This window comes from Enhydra lutris, unplaced genomic scaffold (genome assembly GCF_002288905.1).
Source record: "Enhydra lutris kenyoni isolate GAN:26980312 unplaced genomic scaffold, ASM228890v2 scaffoldscaffold4, whole genome shotgun sequence".
Taxonomy (NCBI): domain Eukaryota; kingdom Metazoa; phylum Chordata; class Mammalia; order Carnivora; family Mustelidae; genus Enhydra; species Enhydra lutris.
This window is the reverse complement of record NW_019154088.1, coordinates 35744141-35767451: the sequence shown is the minus strand read 5'-3', so window position 1 is coordinate 35767451 and position 23311 is coordinate 35744141. Positions and strand designations below refer to the sequence as shown.

Here is a 23311-nt window from a genome sequence, read left to right as displayed (position 1 = left end):
TATTTGACAGATCACAAGTAGGCAGAGCGGCAGGCAGAGAGAGAGGAGGAAGCAGGCCCCCTGCGGAGCAGAGAGCCCGATGCAGGATGCGATCCCAGGACCCTGAGATCATGACCCAAGCCAAAGGCAGAGGCCCAACCCACTGAGCCACCCAGGTGCCCCATTTCATCCACTTCTAAGGCAGTGTTTTTAATATGGTCAGTGCGGGGCGCCTGGGTGGCTCAGTGGGTTAAGCCTCTGCCTTCAGCTCAGGTCATGATCTCAGGGTCCTGGGATGGAGCCCTGCATTGGGCTCTCTGCTCATTGGGGAACCTGCTTCCCTCCCTCTCTCTCTCTGCCTGCTACTCTGCCTACTTGTGATCTCTCTCTCTGTGTCAAATAAATAAATAAAATCTTCAAAATTTGTTGAATGAATTTATGAAAAAAAAAATACGGTCAGTGCTCAGACTGAGTGCTTCACCTCTGAGATCTTAAACAGCAACATTCCGCTTTCTGCCTACAACCTCTGATCCTTTTAGCTCTTGAATTTTCTAATTCCCACTGCCTTTGCTCTTTGATCTCAAGATTTAGGGTTTCTTGATTCCTTCTTTTTCTCTCTTGGTATACATGTTCTTTCAGTTTTATTTCCTGCTCTATTTAGCTTAGACTATCATTCATCATTTAAACAACTTTTTGCTGGTTTACTTTCAACCACTCTCTTCTCCATCATTTCAGTCCTGCAAACTTGTAATCCTGGATCATTTCAATCCTCTCCCTTCTGTGCTACTACACAAGATAGTTGAACTCGTTAAGTTATGCAGCTGTACAAGCTGGAACTCATACTCCTCTGTAGCTTCTTTGCCCAGCTGGCTCTTCGGGACTGCTGGTCGTGTTCTTCTAGCCTTAATTCAGTTCTCTTTCCCCTTCCCTTCAGTAGCTACTCTTTCCCACTCCCTTTCAAAAGCCTCCTGCCCTCTGCACTTTTCAAGTCCACAATGACCCTCACTTTACAGGAAAAAGTGAAACTCTTAATTGTGAACTGAAACTTATTTCTATCCCACAACTATTCTTATCTCCTTGAGTCCTGTCTGTGAGCCCAGGGTGACCATCTTCCTGTTCAAGGAAAACGCTTTGGCAGATTCTAAATTCCACCTCTTCCTATTTCTGTAGGAACCCTGTTTCAGCCATAATGATTCTCTCCATTGGCTCTTTCCAACTAGTCATACACAGCCTCAAATATCTGCCATTTTTCAAAAAGAAAAAAAAAAAAACAAAAGTCCTTAGCCTATCTTCCTTTCTTCTCAGCTACCATTAACATCTTTCTTATTCAAGATTATTCTTCAAGGACCACTCTATTGTCCAAATTACTATGCTCCTTGACCTCTAATCTTCAGTTCACAGAACACTGTCTTCTATGTCCATTGCTTTGTTAAAATTACTTCTGTGAAGGTTACTAATGACCACCTAATTTCAATAAAAAAGACACTTTTTCTCCTTATCTTCCTAATCATTGAGCAACCTTTTTTTTTTTTTTTTTTAATCTCCTTTGGCTTCAGTAATATACATTTTGATTCTACTCCTACCTCACTGACATTGTTGTGTAAAAGTAAATTTATCTTAACGTTGGTTGAGCACTAACAATAAACTAAATACTGTGCTAAGAACTGTATATACTTAAAATAACTCTATGAGGTAGGTGCTATAATTCTAATTTCATAAAAAGGAAATGGTGTTGGAGAGGTTCATTTATGTAAGTCACAAAAGGCAGGGCTGTCTTCAGTGCAAATCCCAGTAGCTTTACAGCACTCCTAGCTCTTTTTTTTTTTTTTTAAGCAGCAGTGACAAGGGTACATATAAAGTGTATCTTGGAGCCAACAATTGTTAACACTTTATCTAGAAGAGAATGTTTAACTCTGTTATATTCATGTAGATTAAAAAAGTCTTTGGAAAACAAGTATTTTAGCTTTACGATTTAAAAAAAAATCTTTCAGTAATCTTCTGCAATTCAGTAAAAAGAAGGAGCATTAAGAACTGACATCAAGGTTTGTTTTTCAAGAAAAGAATGTCTGTTCATGCAAGACTATCATATGCTTCTCAGAATTACTGGACACTGTCACTTTATCAATAAGAATTTGCTCTTCTATCTCACAAGGATGGCAGGAGAAGGTTCCATGGAAACCCTCCCTTACCAATAGTGTGAAGCTATTTCATATTGCACTGCAAATATCCAAGGGCACAAATCACACAATATTCATTAAGTCTTAATAGAGGATTTAATATATGCCTCTATTATTCTACCAAGACCCTAATTCAATGTAGCTACCTGAAATGCATTTGTAAAGCAACATCCCTCAAACTTGAATACATGTGGGAATTTTTAGGGAACTTAAAACACACTGACAACCTAGTCCTACCTCAGGAGACTGATGTAGTTGGCCTAGGAGGAGATGGGGATTAGGATTTTGAGAGGCTCCTCAGGTGCTTCTAATGCACAGCTATAGTTGAGAATCCATTGGTGTAAAGTATGGAGGAAGGACTGTCATATCCACTGTATAGTTACAAAAAGAAAAGGGTGAGTGTCTGGTATGTTTCATTAGCCAACAGGTTTCTGTTTACCCACATGATCACACACAGACATTGCTTCTAACTGCAGACAAATGATTCCCCAGTCAGTCATCAATCATACATACTTAATATTATATAACTGCACTAATTCCTAAGACTACTACAACATGTACTGCAAACTGGGAGGATTAAAAGAGAAATTTATTGTCTTACAGTTCTGGAACCTACAAGTCCAAAATCAAGGTGTTGGCTGGGCTCTGCTCTCTTTGATGGCTATAGGTGAGAATCCTCTGAGGCCTCTTCTCCATTTTGGTGTTTACTGCCAATCTTTGGCATTAATTGGCTTGTGGATGCCAGGCACAAAGTTGTCTTCTCCCTGTGTCTTTCTATAGACTTCCTCTATGTGTGCGTCTCTGTGTTGAAATTTCTCCTTGTTACAGAACATCAATCATACTAGGTTAGAGCCCATGCTAATGACCCAATTTTGCTTGGTTGCCTCTCTTAAGGACTTACTTCCAAATGGTCACATTCTGAGATTCTAGGGGTTATGACTTCAACATATCTTTTTTGAGGGACAGAATTCAACTCATAATAATAAACCAACTACAATATGCCAGTAACATTGCTTTAAAGCAGGCATTCTCAACTTGGGATGAGAAAAAAAAATTCAACTTTATTTTTCACTCTTGTGTAAACTGTATTTCTTACAATTATGAACACAGGCAACAAACTATAGCAGTTCTGTGTAGCAGTTCTTGAAAATTTGCACCCATTGGAACCACTGGTGTTTTCACATCACATTTCAGGGTTTGCAGTTATCCCAAAAATACCATTACAGTCATCACTACTTTGAAATTATAGTTAATAGACTTGCTGTTAGACATACTAATTTTATGTATTAATAATCATGTGTGAATATAGTAATATATCATGACATAATACTTTCATAACTATTTCAGTAAAACTGATTTTTATTTAATTGCTTTTTTTGGTACTTAACAACATTATTCTGAGAAGGGGCAAAATTAAAAGAAAATCTTTCAATAACTCACAGCCCGAGTTAGTGAACTCTTACACTTTAGACTTGAGGGTTTCTTACTCTTATTAAGTATCAGAGAAAATACAGGATATTGTATATCATTTTTCAAACCCTTTTTTTTAACCATGATCCACTGTGAAAATATATATATTTTATACAAAACCCAATACACAATCTTAACTCTCTTTCACACAACACAAAACTGAAACAAAAGTATCACAAAACAATATTTACCCTTACTATAGGAGATGCACTCTGACATTTTCTATTCTAGTTCTTTTCATTAAAAAATGCCAGTGTGACCTACTGAATTAATTTCACAACTACTCCTGGAGCATAAATTAAATAAGTGTTAAAAATCCTTCAGTGGCATTCCTTTATAAATTTCTCATATTATATTATAATTGGCAAAAGGTTATTATTACTGTTATTCATGTACTATTTTAAAAATATATACCATTTCAGAGGTGGCATTTAAATGAGGAAATAGTTCAATAGGGCCTGACCAACAACATTTGTTTATGCCCAGGTTAAAAAAGAATTTTACCTGTAGTAAACTCGAAGTGTCTGGATTTCTTCTTCCAGTTTTTTGTACTGTTGAATCGCAGTCTCTCTGGCTTGTTGCATAGCCAACAACTTTGCCTGCAAGTAATTAATACTTTAAGAAATTTAATACTAGCTTTGGGATGTTAGATTACAGTATTGTACGTAGTATAAATAGGAGCCTTAAATTTGTGGTAGTTTTAAAATCTATCAGGTATTTTTAGCAGTGTCTCAAAATTTCCCACAAAATAACCAAATTATATTAATGGCAGACATATTGAAGACAAGGACATATTAAATTTACCATGTTTGCTTATTACTCAACTTCAGCCTTATTCATCTGTACCATCAGATATATGCCCTTCTGCAATGTTTAACTTTATACACAGAATTCAGCATGTGGAACATGGGTTGAGAGCAATATCTAGAGTAGAGATAAGCACAATGGGTGTTTCACACACAAATTTAATGTGGCTCTACTGCCTGATCACACCAGATTTTCTTTTAACTTTATTAATAGTAAAACTCAGAAAATTCTAAATATGTTGTTAAGCTATCTTTGATATTTAATGTGAAAAAAATACACAAGACTATAATCTGATTCTTACAGATAGGACTTAACCTTTTCCGTTCCTTTTCTGCAGGACAAAAATCCCTGAAGGGAGTATGACAACAATCTTGAATGTTAGAGGTATTTTATTCAAGGGATGTTATTATTTCTCTCTGCCTATAGTACTCAAATTTTAAAGGGACTGTAATCAGTTTTTCGATAGAGTTCAAACTTGTAGTTTTAAAAGAACTGACAACTTCCAACCGTCTTTCCCACTGGGTTTCAGGCATAACCAAAAAATTTTCAACCGAACTTTTAAAATACAGTACTGGTAAGTCAGTTTTCAGTTTTGTTTATTCAAAATTTGATTTGTATGAAAAGACTGTCTTTCACTTTAAGTGGTGTTTGATAGGTAACACAGAGCAAATTGTTATCAAACACCTCACAAACTACACTAATGGCAATAATTAAAAAGTGATTGCAGGGACGCCTGGGTGGCTCAGTTGGTTGGACGACTGCCTTTGGCTCAGGTCATGATCCCGGAGTCCCGGGATCGAGTCCCGCATCGGGCTCCCAGCTCCATGGGGAGTCTGCTTCTCCCCCTGACCTTCTCCTCGCTCAAGCTATCTCTCACTGTCTCTCTCTCAAATAAATAAATAAAATCTTAAAAAAAAAGGGATTGAGTTTGGAGGCAGAAATTCACTAATTTTGCTGAACTCATATTATTTCACTGGGATTATTTTCTTGCATAAGAATAAAATCATAAGGGGCGCCTGGGTGGCTCAGTGGGTTAAGCCGCTGCCTTCAGCTCAGGTCATGATCCCAGGTCCTGGGTTCGAGCCCCACATCGGGCTTTCTGCTCGGCAGGGAGCCTGCTTCCTCCTCTCTCTCTGCCTGCCTCTCTGCTTACTTGTGATTTCTCTCTGTCAAATAAATAAATAAAATCTTTAAAAAAAAAGAATAAAATCATAAGACAAACTGAAATCCTGACCACAGGAAATTTAATTAGTGTAATGTAAGTGAACACTGGACAATGCCACTTTTCTACTTTAATAATAGAGAATAATAAAAACAATGCAACAATTCATGTCTTTAGATATAACTTTAGGAACAAGGTTAAAATAATTTACTCTCTATCTGGCTAGCAAACCTAACAAAGAATTACGTAATCATTAAATTTAAGATGTTTGAGTGCTTACTTTAACATGTCACATTTTAGAATTATAGGTAAAACATTCTCAAAAATTATTAAAAAGCATCTAAAAATAGTGGCTGGTTCTTTATGTCAAAAATTGACAGGTTTGTTGGGGCGCCTGGGTGGCTCAGTGGGTTAAGGCCTCTGCCTTCGGCTCAGGTCATGATCCCAGAGTCCTGGGATCGAGCCCCACATCGGGCTCTCTGCTCGGCAGGGAGCCTGCTTCCTCCTCTCTCTCTCTGCCTGCCTCTCTGCCTACTTGTGATCTCTGTCTGTCAAACAAATAAATAAAATCTTTAAAAAAAAATTGACAGGTTTGTCAATCTTCAATAAAGTATAAAATGTGACTGAAATGGTGACATGGAAGACACGGGTACCCACTGTGACTAATGGTCAAAAAGAACCACACAAAAAGGACCTATCACATTCAACTTACAAAATGTCAAACATCCTTTTGCATGTACTTAAGGAATATCAAATATTGGACAGGTAATAGAGAATTGGTTAAATAAATATATGACAATGCTAAGTACCTTAGATGATTATTTTAAAGTTGTTTTTTTTTTTTTTTTGGGTTTGTTTGTTTTTAACCTGGTACTTCTGCAAAAACAAAACAAAACCTCACCTCCCAAACCAAAAACAAAACCAACAATATTCTGGTAGGAAACCACCATAATGAAGTTATCTGCCTAAGAAATTTCTGCAATAAGCTTTTGAAAAAAAGCTTCATTTCGCTTTTGTTTCCTTTGTCTTGGGAGACCTATCTTGAAAGAAGTTGCTGTGGCCGATGTTGAAGAGGTTACTGCCTATGTTTTCCTCTAGGATTTTGATAGACTCCTGCCTCACATTTAGGTCTTTTATCCATTTCGAATTTATCTTTTACCCATTTCGAGTTGTTTTGTGTATGGTGTAAGAGAGGTTGAGTTTCATTCTTCTACACATAGCTGTCCAATTTTCCCAGCACCATTTATTGAAGAGGCTGTCTTTTTTCCACTGTAAATTTTTTCCTGCTTTGTCAAAGATTAGACCATAGAGTTCAGAGTCCACATCTGGGCTCTCTACTCTGTTCCACGGGTCTGTGCATCTGTTTTTGTGCCAGTACCATGCTATCTTAGTGATCACAGCTTTGTAGTAAAGCTTGACACTTCATCTTAGCCAAAAGGTTGAGAAGTGATTGTAGTAAAGCCTGAAATCAGGCAACACAATGCCCCCAGTTTTGTTTTTCTTTTTCAACATTTCCTTAGCAATTTGGGATCTCTTCTGGTTCCATACAAATTTTAGGATTGTTTGTTCCAGCTCTTTGAAAAATGCCAGTGGAATTTTGATCGGGAAGGCACTGGAAGTATAGATTGGTCTAGGCAGTTTGGACATTTTTTTTTTTTTTTGACTTTTAAATGCCTTTATTGTGATTGCACTGTGGGATAATGACTATTGTCTTGGATCACATTATTCAGTTTCAATTTCAGAAGCATCCAGAGCCTCACACACCTATTAGTATCTCAGAGCCAACTAGTCATGAACAGAGGAAGTAATACAATCGCTTGTGTTAATGTTCTCATGCAACAGGCAGAGGCAAGTCAAGGTTAGACCTGGTAAAATGCATCTAGTTCTAGGTGAGATCTGAGGGGAGATGCAGCAACAAGAAAACGGCACCGACTGAGCATGCTCCTACTCAGGCAGAGACAGAAAGGGAGTGGACGTACTGTAGAAGCTGGCCATTACGTAGTTTTGGCAGAGATCACCAGTAAACTCATTTGGGCACTTTCTTGGTTTTGGACTTTCATGGGCACATTCTAAGTACATCTTGCTCCAGTGAATCCGGGTTGGCACTTGCACAAGTATCTTGAGGGGTTTGAAAGGTCTTTTCACCATGAAGCACTCGCCTCCATTCACACAGAAAGTTTTCTCCTTCTCTGCACACTTTACAAGATGGCTTGTCCCGGTTGTAGATGTTGACATAAATGAAGAAGTATTTGCTCCTTCTGTTGATACTGATATTCTAATGGGAGACTCTGAAGACACATATGCTCTTTCAGTGGAGACTGGCATGCCAGTAATGAGGTCATTTGAATTCACAATGGTGATATTGGCAGAGGCACTGTCATTTCCTAATTTGCTGGTCACTTTGCACATATATTCTCCAGAATCAGCCAGTGATGCCTTGCTAATGCGAAGTTCTGACTTCCCTGGCTTTTTTTGTATCTTGATGTTTTGTGGTTTGTTCTTTCGGTTTAATTCATTCCCCGTTCTTGAACCATCTGAATTTGAGAGAGGAGTATTCGGAGCTGGTCTCACACCGAAGGACGAGTTTAGAGCCTGCGGCGGACTCCTGGCTCCTCGTCTCTTTCAATCGGGGAGGCAAAGCTGGGCTCTGGCTGCTGGCGGGGAGCGCGGGATTCTTGCCAGAGTCTCGGTCCTTCTTGCCAGAGCCTCGGTCCTTCTTGCCAGAGCCTCGGTCCTTCTTGCCCTTCCCCTTAGGCAGTATGGACATTTTTTTTTTTTTAAAGATTTTATTTATTTATTTGTCAGAGAGAGAGAGAGGGAGGGAGAACACAAGCAGGCAGAGAGGCAGGCAGAGGCAGAAAGAGAAGCAGGCTCCCCACTGAACAAGGAGCCTGATGTAGGACTCAATCCCAGGACCCTGGGATCATGACCTGAGCCGAAGGCAGCGGCTTAACCAACTGAGCCACCCAGGCGTCCCCAGTATGGACATTTTAACAATGTTTATTCTTTTGATCCATGAGCATGGAATGGTCTTCCATTTCTTTGTGTCTTCTTCAATTTCTCTCATAAGTGTTCTGTAGTTCCTTGAGTACAGATCCTTCACCTCTTTTGTTAGGTTTATTGTTTGGTTTACTATTTGGTTAGGTATCTTATGGTTCTTGGTGTTATAGTAAATGGAATTGATTCTCTAATTTCTCTTTTTGTATTTTATATAAGTTATATACACTATATTATATACACTACATATATATATATATATGTATATATATATATATATACACACACACTATATTATAAGTTATATACACTATAAAGAAACTGCCAAACTTGCTGCTTAAATTGATGTAACTTGAAAGCATCTGTGTTTAACTATAATGCCATTTGTTGAATGCCTACTACAGGTTGCGCATTTTATCAAGTGCTTGAAATCCTATAGTCTACCCGCACAATCAACCTATGAGATAACTCCAATTATCCTTATTTTATAGGTGATAAAATTGAAGTTCATGAAAATTAAGCAACTTGCTAGACTATATAACATTCTGGAATATACATATGTAAATATATGTAAACGTTTAACAGATATGTTTACACACACATACATACACTTGTGTGCTAGGTCTACCTATATTCTCAAGAACATATGACAGACAAAAGTATTTACTTAGGAATTTGATAAATAATACCAATGTGTGGGTTCACAAGCACTTGATTAACTTTCATACATCTTAGCCACACTTGCAGGGAAAAGTACGAGCAGAGATGTACCAGGTACTCTTGAGCATGATGCCTTTTTATATATCATTCAAGCCCTTCCACATATAATTGCTCTTTTTGTTCTTTATTCTAATTCCTCCAAAACTTCACCTAAGTTTTTGGCAAGGAGTCTTGTAACTGGGAATCATGTGTGTATTTAGTCTTAGTAATGGGAACAACTGAGAGTTAACACTGTATTTAGTCATTAGCTGGATCTTCTACTTCTTAAACTGTGTTGCTGGTTCATCTCTCCCTAATAGTAGTTAATATAAGCATTCTGCTGTTTACTCCACCAAAATTTACCTATTAAAAACACTTGTCTTCTTGACTAAAACATGGCCTCCTAAATCCACTAATTTTACTATTGTAACAAAAAATTTCTCTAAGCATATATAATCACAATTATATTTTTACAACTCTCCAAACAAATCTTACGAACTTATCACCAAATTTCATTGAATCTACGATACTACTGACCTTAAAACACTATAATTTTATATAGAAAAATCATGCCAATAATGCTTCTAAGACACCATCCATTGTAATAAGCATACAGCAATGTTAAAATGTGAAATGAGTATTTTAAATATTTTATTTTATTTATTTTTTTAAAGTAGGCTCCATGCCCAGCATGGGGTTTGAAGCCATGATGCTGAGATCAAGACCCTGAGATCAAGAGTTGGATGTTCTATTGACTGAGGCAGTCAGGTGAAATGATTTTTAACCTAATATATTTCCCTGCTCCAAAACAATAAAATTCCCTTCTTAGCAATACCAAAATATCTTTTTCTGGCCTGTGGCATGTGTTTTAGATTTTTTCTCATCTCCTCACTCCACTCACACACAAAAACCATACCCTTGTCCTTTTCTTATGAGTAGTAGTCTCTATTAAATAAAGAGAACTGTAACATTCTTGATCCTTTCTGTTTTCTATATAAGGAAAACTTTGAAATTTTCATTGGGATCTTCAATGGTATACTCCAGAATTTTATATGTCCTCCAGCTACCTTTCATACTTATTCCCAACATATAAAAGGTATTGCTTGGAACACCTGGGATAAACAACTGAACTAATTCCAGGTGAAGCAATGGAATAAAAATATCACTTGATAACAGTTATTGATAATAAATAATAAATAGATAATAAAGATAATAAATACAGAACAATCATTGTGTGTTTTATATCTTTAGTATCTTCTCCTTACACCTCTTTTTCCCTGTACCATTATCCTTTTTTTGTTCATTTCCAGTTTTACTGAGATGAAATTGACAGTTAACATTGTGTTAGTTTTAGGTTTACAACATAATGATTTGATGTATGTATATATATTGTGAAATGATTACCACAATAAATTTCATTACCATCCATCAACTCACATAGTTACAGATTTTTTCCTTGTGATGAGAACTTTTTAAGATTTACTCTCTCAGCAATTTTTAAGTATATGATATAGTACTGTTAACTTTAGTTACTATGCTGTACATTATATACCCAAAACTTATTTACCTTAAGTGACCGGAAAAAGAGCTGGTTAACTAATGTTAGGTTAGTCTTATAATTGAGAGGCTCATCCTAAAACTATACATTGAGCAATGCCATCTAAATAGGACAACCATTTGTATTGCTACCAAATTAGAAATGAACTACATCGTTTCCTTAGACTCTTACCTAGTACTTTAGAATGATGACAAAACAGTACACCATCTACATCACTGAACAGCATTTGTTATGGATACTGTGGAGAAACCATTTCCATCTTACTTCAAAATCTTAGTGTTTTTTAAATGTGTTTTTAATAGTAACAGTCTAATATAATTAAGCCTTCCTTTGGTAACTCCAAGACCATTAATGGTAATCTGGTTTTATCAGAGAACCAAGGCATTTGATCTTAAGTGTGATATCTGCTAAATAATGAACATACTGTACAAATTAAATATCAGAGCCAAATAATTTTAGACCTGAAAAGGATCTTAGAGGTCATACAGTCCCCAACTTTATAGGTGAGAAAATTGTTAATATATATTTAATGAAACATTTGGAAATTGTCCAAGATTTCATAGTTGGTTAGAAGGGAAGTTGAAACTAGAATACAAGTATCCAAAAAACACTGGCTATTCTACCATACAAGACCACACTTCAATATGGCATAATTTAATATATGTTAACTGTTTTAGTAGAATTGTTTTATAGAGTAATCATAATATATAGACTATGTTACACTATCAGACACATTTGTAAGGAATCTAATTAGATATGTTCCAACAATACATCAAATTAGAAAACTGCTTAATAATATGAATATAGCCATCCTAGTATTTGGCTTTTTACCCTCAGAAGCAGGTCATAAACGTAGTAAAGACATGTAACTAATTATCATGCAAAAGGATATCTAACAAATTGAAAGGTACTATGAAAAGGATAAAAATGACTGGATTTCAATTACACACCCCCTTCATAGGAAAACTGGGATTGTTCACCACAGTATATTACCATAGTGTATTGCTCTTTAAAGACAATTCCTAAGAGGTTATTACCTCTTTGTCTTAATGAGATAACTTTCAGACCAAGGATGATCAGGTTCCAGACTCAAAAGCAGTCTTATATGCACTGTCTAGTCATCTATGGTCTGACATGAGAAAGGGAACAGAACAGTTTCTAATGGAAGCAGAAATCAAAATATTCATAGGCAGACAATGATCTGTGAGGGGAGAGCTGAGTTCAAAAAACAGAGAAGGGAGGTGGAGAGGAGTATTCCAGAAAGAATGCAGCACAGCTATTACGGGCAAAGTTAGGTCTGGCTACCAGTAAGTAGTTCTATGACTCTGAATTAGGGCCTCTGAACGTCAATTTTTTCATTGGTAAAATGGGGTTGATAATATCCATCTCACATGACTATTATGCAATGATAAAATGAGATAACTTATCATTTGAAATAGCCATATCAGAGTGAACAAGTATGTAAGCTGTATAATAGACTCTATTGAAATATGGATGTAAAACTATTGTGGAAATAACTGATGTCAGTAAGAAATAGCACTGTACCAAGTAACAGGTCAATAAAGTGAAAAAGGATTGTGCTTAAAGTATCAGTTCAAGTTATGTGGTAGTCTAGAGTATGATCATTAAAGTCCAGGTAATATGTTTTAGACTTGTGGGCCATATAGTCTCTCTTGCAACTACTCAATTGTTGTTGTAGAGTGAGAAGAGCCTTAGACACTTATAAGTGAATTGGCAAGGCTTATTCCAATAAAACTTTATTTACAGAAACAGTCATTTGGTTCAGAGGCCACAGTTTGCAATTACAGATCTTGAGTGTCAGAGATGACAGGTTTACACAGAGCCCAGAATACATGTTGGTCTATATAAGCTTTTGGTTAATGTTGTCAGAACGTCAGATAATGTTGTCAGAAAAAGTGAAAAATGGAAATGCAACAACATGTTCAATACATTTGATCTGTCTAAAATGAAGTTTCTAATTTTAGTATATGTGCTGCCGAAGCGAGCACTAAAATGAAGTTTCTAAAGACAATGAGACAAAATATCTGCAATTGAGTTTTAGAACAGGTTCTTCAGGGCATATAATGATAGAAAGGAAAAAAGGAATTAATAGTGGTTAATGGCAACCGTGTGTTTGCATGGTAACATTGTAGAGTATAGGAAACCACCTTGTCAAGGAGGCATGATTTCACTTATTACATATGAAGCAAAGCAAACAAATAAAAAAACCTTATAGGGACACCTGGGTGGGTCAGTTGGTTGATCCTCTACCTTTGACTCAGGTCCTGATCCCAGAGACCTGGGATCAAATCCCACATGGCGGGGGTCGGGGGGGAGTCCTTGCTCAGCAGGGAGTCTGCTTCTCCTTCTGCCAGCTTCTCCCTCTGCCTGCCACTCCCCTTGCTTGTGTTCTCTCTCTCTCTCTGACAGGTAAATAAATAAAATCTTAAAAACAAAACCCAAAAAACCTTGTAGTTTTAAATTATATTTTGCCTGATGTTAACATAGTTTTAAGAGCAATCTTTTGTGGCACCTGGGTGGCTCAGTCAGTTAAGCAGCTGCCTTCAGCTCAGGTCATGATCCCAGGGTCCTGTGATCAAGCCCCACATTGGGCTCCCTGCTCGGCAGAAAGCCTGCTTCTCCCTCTCCCTCTGCTTGCCGTGCTGCCTACTTGTGCTCTCTCTCTGTCAAACAAATAAATAAAATCTTTTAAAAAAACAAACAGGAAAAAAAATTTTTAAAAAAGAGCAATCTTTTTATTAGCTTCGGCATGGCATAGCTTTTTAATATCCTTTTGATTTCAATCTCCTTTATATGCCTAGGTTTAGAAGTGACTATTGTAAACAGCATGTATTATTCTTTTTTCTGTCTAACAATTTTCATCTTTTAACTCAAACATTTGATCCCTTCACATTTAATGTAATTACTGATAAATTTCTGCTTAAATATGTAATCCCATCATACTCTTTTTGTTTGATACTTACCTTTTTTTTTTATATCACCTTTTTTTAATCTCACCTTTTTTTTCTTTTTATATCACCTTTCCTTACTATCTCTTGGATTCTTTTATTATCATCATCCCATATCCCCCTCTTTACTTTAAATGTTATACTCTCCTTTACATTCTTTTAATGGTTATCCTAGGAACTACAAGAAAAATATGACTTATCAAAAACCTAATATTAACACTCTTGGACAATAAGAGGACCTAAAACTCTTTATCTCTACTCTCCTCCCAGTTTATTTATCACTGTTTATTTCTAATATATTCTAATTTATTTAGGTTTAAACCCCAAAGAATATCAGTAGTATATGTTTTTTGAGTCAGTGTGCATTTGTCACTTTTCTTTTGTGTTTTATTCCTTTCTGGTTGGAAAAAAACCCAGCTTTTTAAAAAGTTTACTATAAAGCTTAAATGACTTAATCAATTTTTAGTTGCCTGAAGATGTGTTTATTTCATATTCATTCTTTGAGATATTCATTTTGGATATATGATTTTAAATTAGCAGATATTTTCTTTCAGCACACTGAAAGCATTATTCCAATGTCTCCTGAAGTCCACTGCTCTGTTGAGAAGTCATCTGTAAATCTAACTGTTGCTCATTTGAAAGCAATCTTTTTTCCTTTAGCTGGATACTTTTATAAGTGTCTCTTTGATGTCAGAATTCTATTTCATTATAATGTGATTTAGGTGTGGATATCCTTCTTATCTTGCTTTGGAAGAATATCTTTCATCAGCTTTAGAAAAAAATCTAAGTCATTTTTCCAATCTAATAATGCTTTTCCAGGATTGTCTGTATTCTCTCCTTTTGGGAGGAGCCCAATTAAAGGTTTGTAGGACTATTTCACTCTATATCTCTTAATATTGGTTTTATTTACTAGTGTTGTATTATGGGTAATTTTTCAGATACATTCCAATTAATATGTCTTCCAGCTCCCTAATTCTTCAGCTGTATATAATCTGACTTTTATCTAGAGTGTTTTACTTCAAAAACTTCTTGTTTTGTTTTATTTTGAACTTGTATGTGATTCTTTTCCAGATTTGCATGGTGTTTCCTAGAGAACGCTTTTGATTTATTCATGGTTGTGATTCATACTCTATTTAAGTATTTACTGAAGCATTTCAAACATGGCTATTTTATATTCTTTAGATGGATTGTCTGTTGTGTTTGTGTGTTCTTTTTTGGAAGTTATTGTATCTGCTGACTGTCATTAGCAAGGGTTTTCTTCCTCATGTGTTTAATTAATCTTTGGTTGGGATTTAATGTTTTCCTGATAATCTGTGGGATCCTACTAGACTAAGTTAAGGATACCTTCCTTTGAGGACTTGTACCTATTTCATCAGGAGGCCAGAAGAAACAATTCTTAATAAAGTTCAAGAAGCCTGGATTAATGCTGGAATTTCTGGCTCAGTGACCTAGCCTTCCTGCTCTAGGAATCGGGATCCTAGCTGAAGATGAGAGTATTTCTATAGATGTTTGTCCTTAGTGCAGCTGTGGACCATCTGTTTTCTTACTGTTGGAGAGGGGTTTGTCTCTGGTTCTACTCCCAATTTTTTTGTGAAGTAAAACTTTTGAAACATTTCCTTTATTTTCTGTGAGTCTCGTAATGCACGAAAATTAGAGTTTTTCCAGGACCTGCTAGGTTAACAGCAAAAGTGTCCCCATGCTTTCTGGATACACTGCAGGAAGGAGAAGTTTACATTGAAATTTAACACATCTTATACCATCAAAAATAGACCAATCTGTTTTTTCACAAATTAACATTTAGAATTCTTACATTCAGTATATTAACTGGATTTATTTATTTTCACAATATTCCTGACTTGCTTTTAAATAGAAATAATTGAGGTTTCAGATTGCATTTGCAAGCTCTTCTCTGAAAACAACCTACTGTAGTGTTATCTAGTCTAAAACACAAATATATAAAGAATAAAGTAAAATTTTGGTTATAATTATTCTTACAGTATTTTTTTCTTTTAACATTGTTTTATGAAAGTACTGGAAATGTAAAGTTGTCTATGTAAGAATTTTGATCACATGGCTAGAAGTTAAGATGGTGGGTGGGTAGGGGACCCAAATTTTGCCTGGTCCCCGGAATTTAGCTAGTTATCAAATCATTCTGAACACCTGCAAAATCAATGGGAGACCTGAGAAAAGAAGTGCTGCAATTCTGCAAGTAGAAAAGCTACCACTTTTTGCAAGGTATGTGGTATGGAGATGTGAATCTGGGGCACTATATTGGAAGATAAACCTCAGTGAGGAGGGAGCTCTTAAGCAGTCTACTGTAAAGTATTATAAAGTAGTGGAGCACAAAATTGGACATTTTAGAAGTTTGCTACAGATGGGGATGTCCCTGGCTTAAAGATGCTCAGGTGATGAACTGGGGTAGAATTCTAGACAGGACAGTGTGGTCTTAGGACCCCTAGGGTCACAAAAAGAATGGGGTGCCTGAATGTGGCAGAGTATCAGAGCAGGAAGCAGGCTGAAAGCAGTGAGTCCAGGTGCTTAGGCCCTGGCTTTCCGCTCTGTGTTCCCATAAACTGTGAACCACTACACGGTCCAGTGACTGCTCTCTAGGCAGAGGTCCAGCAAAAGGAAGAAGTGCAGCAAGAACCCCTCCTTCCCTGGAAGGACAGCATGGGTACGTTCCACAGAAGTCTGTAGAGTTTGTAGACTGGAAACTGGTTCACATGCCTGAAATAAAAACACTTGGTCACAGGATGGGTGAACAGAGAGTTAGGATGGAAACCAGGGAGATAAGAGTGATTGACTGCTTTTCTGTGAGGGCTCACTGAAGAGTGGGGGTAGGGGATTGGAAGGTGGGGAGTGGAGTGTGTGTGTGAACTTTCAGCTCCAGGGCTAGAGATTGGCATGCTATCATTTTCATCCCTCCCCCAACCTTGGTGCTGAAAGCCCTCAGGGAGCAAAACAGTGCCACAGAGTGCAATACAGAGCTGCTTACACACAGCGTGGTCCCTGGCAAGGGGGGGGGGCGCAATTCCACCAGGGTAAGGAAACCTGAGAATCAATACAATAGGTCTCTCCCCCAGAAGAACAGCAGGAACAACCGGCTAACACCAGGTTTATGGTTCATAGAGAACTGCAAAACTTCAGCTCTTGGGGTAAACAGTATATAGAGTTTGTGGGTTTTATTTTTTTATTCTTTAGTCTTTCAGGTTGTTTCTCTGCTATTTTCTTATTTTATCGATTCCTTTTAAATTTCTTTTTTAATTTTAACTTTTATATATATGCCATATATATATAACTTTTGTTTCCTTTCATTGTATTTTATTTTATTTTTGTATAAATGTTTTTCATTCTTTCCTATTTTGGGATCTAGTTCCTTTTAATAAACAGACCAAAATACACACAGGATCTAGTTTATTGTTTTGTTCTGTTTGACTTCTTGTTCGATTTTTTTCCTTATTGTATTTTGTCTGCTTTCTTCTGGTTTATGTTGTTTGTATTTTCCTGGTGTTGTTGCCTTTTTTTTTTTTTTTGTCTTTTCTCTCTCTTTCAGGTGTTCTTTTCTGGACATAATGATGAGATGGAGAAACTCATCCCAAAAGAAAGAATAGGAAGAGGTACTCACTGCCAGGGATTTAGTCAATATGGATATAAGGTAAGATGTCACAACAAGAATTTAAAACAACAATTATAAAGATACTAGCTGGGCTTGAAAAAAGCATAGAAGACAGTAGAAAATACCTTACTGTAGAAGTAAAAGAACTAAATCTAATCAGGCCAAAATGTAAAATGCTATTACTGAGATTCAGTAAAAAATGAAGGCTCTAACTGCTAGGATAAATGAGGCAGAAGACAGAGTCAGTGATTTAGAAGACAAAATGATGGAGAATAAAGAAGCTGAGAAAAAGGGGGAGAGAAAACTGCTGGATCATGAAGAGAGAATTCAAAAACCAGCAACACCATAAAGCAAAATAATATTCAAATACAGGGGTCCCAGAAGAGGAGGAGAGAGAGGGGCAGAAGGTTTATTTGAACAAACTATTTTGAGAACTTCCCCAATCTGGGGAAGGAAACAGGCATTCAAGTCCAGGAGGCATGGAGAACCTCCCTCAAAATCAATAAAAATAGGTCAACACCTTGATATAATGCTTGTAAATTTCAGAGATAAAGAGAAAATTCTGAAAGCAGTTCAGGACAAGAGGTCCTTAACCTACAAGGGTAGAAACCTAAGGCTGGCAGCAGACCTGTCCACAGAGACTCGGCAGGCCAGAAAGAATTGGTATGATACATTCAATGTGCAAAGTGAGAAAAATATGCAGTCAAGAATACTTAATCCAGGAAGACTGTCATTCTCAGCTTAGGTCATGATCCCACAACCTTGGCATCGAGCCCCATATCAGGCTCCCTGTTCAGCAGGAAGCCTGTTTCTTCCTCTCTCTCTCTCTCTCTCTCTCTCTCAAATAAATAAATAAAAAGTTAGTGCTAGAGGCAGAATTTGAACTCAGAACTATTAACTACCAGTTTAGTAAATAATCCTGAGTCTGTGCATTAACTACTTCGCCAACCTCTTCAACATTAAACTTGTCATTATATCTTATTGTGATGACTCCAGAGATGACACAATTTATTCCCAACTCCTAGCTCTTTTACCATTCACCATCATTCACTGAGAAAACTTCTTTGTATTTTCATTTTTAGCTTATGATAGCATTTACTTTTTAAGACATAAATAATTTAACCGATTTGTCTGGAACTATGTCTTTATCTATTAATTCAGACTGCAGAGGCTTTTTCTTTTCTGTTGAATGAATTCTATGTCGGAAGATATTACCTTGACTTAAGATTTGTTGCTAGTTAGATCCAGTTAGATGTCCGATCTCTGAGACTTCCTGACTATACCTCTGAAAGTTATTTATATTAATATATGTGAAACCATTAACCACCTCACTAGCTTCACTAATACTCTACTTATCATTTAACAAGATTTCTCTCTTCTAACATCTAGTAAACAGGTTCAACATGTAGTAGTTATAGTCTTCAGAGAACACCTATTAATTCACTGAATTTCTGTCTACTATGCCACTTATTCCTAAGATCATTTCCTCAGGAAGAAAAATTACATGTAGGAAAACACTTAAAGCATCAGCTGGAATGTAAGTTTCCCCCAAAAGTTCATTTTCCTTTCTCATGGCATGATACATTCCTTTCACTAAGCTTGCTTTCTCTTGTACTACCTAAGAACATGAGCACACAGAGAAAATTAAATTCTTATTTAAACTGAAGAAGCAAACATTTCCCAAAATGACAATATTCCCCTCCATTACACTTGAGTCATAAACATTTCTCTACATGTCAGTTGCCCTCCTATTTGTTAAAATTTTAGTCAGCACAGTATTTTGTTTATTTGTTCAGGATCATTTTTTTTTTTAACTACATCTATACTATACTTTATCACCTGAACACCTGCTGAACTAAACTTGTCTTGCCAACAAAAAATTTTTGAAATTATGCAATCTGCAATTCAGTCCATGGCAAGCACTTGGGTAGAATTTCTTCTATATCTTTCAACATACCTAACAACAATTAAAGAACTGCCTGCACAGAAATATTGCCAACTGAAGTAAGTGAAGCAGGATTAATCAAGTGAACTTCACTAATATTTTAGCTAAGGATTTTTCAGACCCTAATAAGTACCATAATCATTATGTGTCAAATTAATTTTGACATTAACCTAAAATTTTATGAATGTATTAAAAGGAAAATCAGTACAATTATGTGATCTTCAATTAATAAAGTTCTCACTCATCAAAAAGTTTTTTAATATAGGCTATAAAGAAAACGTAAAAGACTATGGAAAGACCATGACAACTGGGAAAACATTCTTGAAGAAAGGAACATATTTGGTAAATGGAAATTTTCAAAATAAGAGACAAAGAGATATTTAAACATGTAAACATATATAACTAGTAAGAATTATAATTATAAAAACATAAAGCTTTATAGCCAAGGCTATATGAAGTATATTTTTATTGAAGTAGTTCATAACTAAATAAGAGTGCTAAAAAAAATCAAATAAATGTTAATTCATAAATTTCCCATCTGTGAAACCATTTTACTCAGGTTTCTATGACTAATCCAGTAAATTTCCTATTCATTTATTATAAAAAATCAACAAGAAATAACTGAAGTCATCTGAACTAAAGGAAAATTTTTCAAAAGACCAAAACACATTCCAAAGAGAAACAGACCAAGAAAGATTTCATAAAAGTTTTCTTAAATACTTTAAGTTGACTTACAGGCATTAAGAAAAGCAACTATATTTTTAAGTTTTCTTTCTTTCTTTTTCTTCCAGTTTTTAGTTTTCAATCAAAGGAAGAAAGATTGCTAAGTCCAAGGAAGAAGGATTGACTTCATTTGTAGTAATCAATATATGAATATAGTGATTTAAACAAAAATTCTGTGTATGAATGTGGAATTATTTAGGAGCTGTGTCTAAGCATGTGAAAAGCATAAGAAAAGAGAATTCCCTGTTTCCTTCTGGGTGCTGCAGACAACAGCAACACAGCCGAGGGCACACTGCTGCGGATTTTAACTGTTGTATGGAACTACTCAAAATGCTTTTGATCCATTTTATCTTGCAAGTTAGCAAAGAAATGTTGCAATAAGAAACACCAACAAAGATCTGAAAAAGTTAAGCTCTGGATTACCATATTGTGTTCTCCTGCCATTCAATGCTTCATACAAAGGCAGTGGTGTTCAAAGTAAGAAAAAAAAAGTGGAGGGAAAGAGAAAAAAGAGAAACTGGTCTCAGAAAGCGCAAAGCATAAAGTAAATAATATTCTTCTACATCCCTTCTTTTTCACAGATTGGATGTTAAAAGAGTTGCAGCAATTAGGCTCTTGTTAATTACCAGCTGTTGAAACAGATGTGTTGACTATCCTTATTAGTCAACAGCTGGGTGAGGAGAACAATTGATGCTCCCTAAAACCAACAGCCAGCTGCTCTGCAGTAATTATCTCCAATTAATAATACAGGTGATAAAGGCAAAAAGCTCCTATCCCTCTGTTTCAATATCTTTGGCAGTTTCAATAACTATGGCTTTATCATTACACAGTAATAGAGAATACATTTATTACAACAAGTAAGGTTGTATATTAGAGTTGTATTAACTCTATGGTAGTTTCCATTATGCAATTTCTGAAGAAGGAATCAGAGAAGTGCTAAAAGTAGAAGCAGACATTCTGTAGGCTTTTATTTATCATATTTCAAATGTCACTGCCAACTTACTTCTCTAGTACTAACAACAACAGCTAAGCACTTAAGTTCTTTGAAAAAGAGAAGCATAACTAAAATCTGTTCTTTTTGATTTCCAGGTGTTTTCACTGATCATGTTTTATATTCAGTTCACTGAAGCAATATATTTCCTCTTGGTATGCCTAAGTATCAGTGTCTTGTTCCCTAGCTTACATTTCCTAGGTGACTGGTAGAAGCAATTTTACCAAACCCAAAAAGAATTTATTTCATAGCAGTAAACATTATTTTATGTATACAAAGAGATCAGCAAAATAAACAACCAAGCAGGAAAACAAAAAATCGTATTTTATTTTAGACAGCATTGTATGATATATAATATTCAAGTTTCTAATTATGATGATGTTAAAAAAAGAAATAGGACAATGGAGCATATTAATAGCAATTATTATGTGTATAAATTACTTTTACTATTTTCTATTGTTAAATGTTCATATCAAAATTTCACTTAAAAGAAATGTAAAACAAAGATTTAAACAAGCCAGGCATCTATCTCCGTCCTACAAAAGAGGTATCTACAAGAATTTACAACCATATCTATTCACTAATTAGAGAACACTTAAAGACACTGCCTTTCTGAAAACAAGGATTAGAGCTGGATGAATACACCCCTTTCACAAGCCTTCCTCCTGTCTCTGTTGGGTCATCATAAGCAGCTTGTTCTTTCAGCATTAAATAGAAAAGCCTACCGATTATCAGTTCTGAACGCCTCAGTTAGGCATCAGAACAATTAATAGGGACAGCAACTTTAAACAACATGTAAATACATCGTTTCACCGAAAGAGGTTGTAATAAAAAAAACCTGACAAAAGCAAACTTTCTAAAGCAATATTATTTAGGCTGCCTCTTGCGCACAATGCTTTCTAATATGAAAAATCAGCAGCTAGAAAACGCTACCACGTTCTATGAGATTATGTTTTCTAAAACAGGAATTTGAACATTTACGTAATTACGAACAAGACAAATAAGCACCACCAAAAAAAATTTTATCCATTTCAATGAAGCCAACTTCCGATGAGAATTTGTAACATTTAAAATTCTAAAATTTCTAAGGAAACTCCTGATATATGGAAGCTAGCAAAATGTGTAAATAGTGGAACAAGCTATTAGCTTTTATGTTTGAAAATCTGTATTAGGCCATAGGACTTATTCTGTGATTTCTCAATTCTAAGAGAAGACCTAATTTCTCAGCACAGTAGCAATCAAAGCAAATCTCTTCTACCCTGACACTAGGACGGTCTTTTCCCTGAGCTACACAGGAATACTAGAAAACTACACAAGGAATAGCACCTGATCACGCTTTTCTCTTCTGTGTGCAAACGGACACGTAATGGGCACCATCTAATAAGCCCATCATGTTGAGTTTCCTTACCCATGAGGGCAGCCATGGCTACTACTGAAGCAAAGGGCTGTAATCCCTTTACGTCTTATGTGACCTAAACCAGGAAGGCAGAAGTGGTTCCTCAGCTCGTTGATGTTTAAAAATAAGCCAAGGAATTTATATCCTCTTTCCTCTCCCAAAAAACTAATGGCAATATGTAGTGAACATCTGTTGTTGTACACAATTCCTCAAAATATTGCCATTTTTAAATTTAAAAATACCTAGGCATAAACTGTAAGAGTACTGAAGTATACAGAGTTGCTTTCAACAGATATCTCATTTTCGCACCAATTTCAATACATTTAAATTTAAGAATTTTATTGTATAATCTAGTTTCCTGGGATGAACACTTGCATTTTCTTATCCATAAGCTATGTTCTCACTGTTCAACATACCTTTCCTACCTTGCTCACTGGCAGACTTAATTTCCTCTCTGTCAAGTCCTTCACATCTTCCCCAAAGACTGTTCTTTTCCTATGCTTCACTTGACCTTGCATATGTATTTATTATAGCATTCATCTAAATATATCTGCATTTTTCCCAGTAGATGGCAAATTTCCTTTTTGTATTTCCCGCATGTAGTATACAAGCTTTTATTAAACATTTTCAATAAATAAATATTAAAAAATAACAGACACCTTTCATATCCTACAAAGATATTATTCATTTAATCTACATTGACTCATCATGTATATCCATGAATTGGAAAATCTATTCTTTTTTTTTTTTTTAAAGATTTTATTTATTTATCTGACAGAGAGAGATCACAAGTAGGCAGAGAGGCAAGCAGAGAGAGAGGAA

General features: G+C 35.8%; 1 protein-coding gene and 1 pseudogene across 1 annotated transcript in view; both read right to left on the bottom strand.

Moving 5' to 3' along the window:
* Window positions 1-23311, bottom strand: part of LOC111139165 (mirror-image polydactyly 1) — a 255511-nt gene that overhangs the window by 114510 nt on the left and 117690 nt on the right. Inside the window, exon 9 of the mRNA XM_022491338.1 lies at window positions 4131-4225. Coding sequence (XP_022347046.1) covers window positions 4131-4225 — 95 coding nt within the window. The remainder of the gene's footprint in view (window positions 1-4130; window positions 4226-23311) is intronic.
* Window positions 7540-8362, bottom strand: LOC111159055 (annotated as a pseudogene).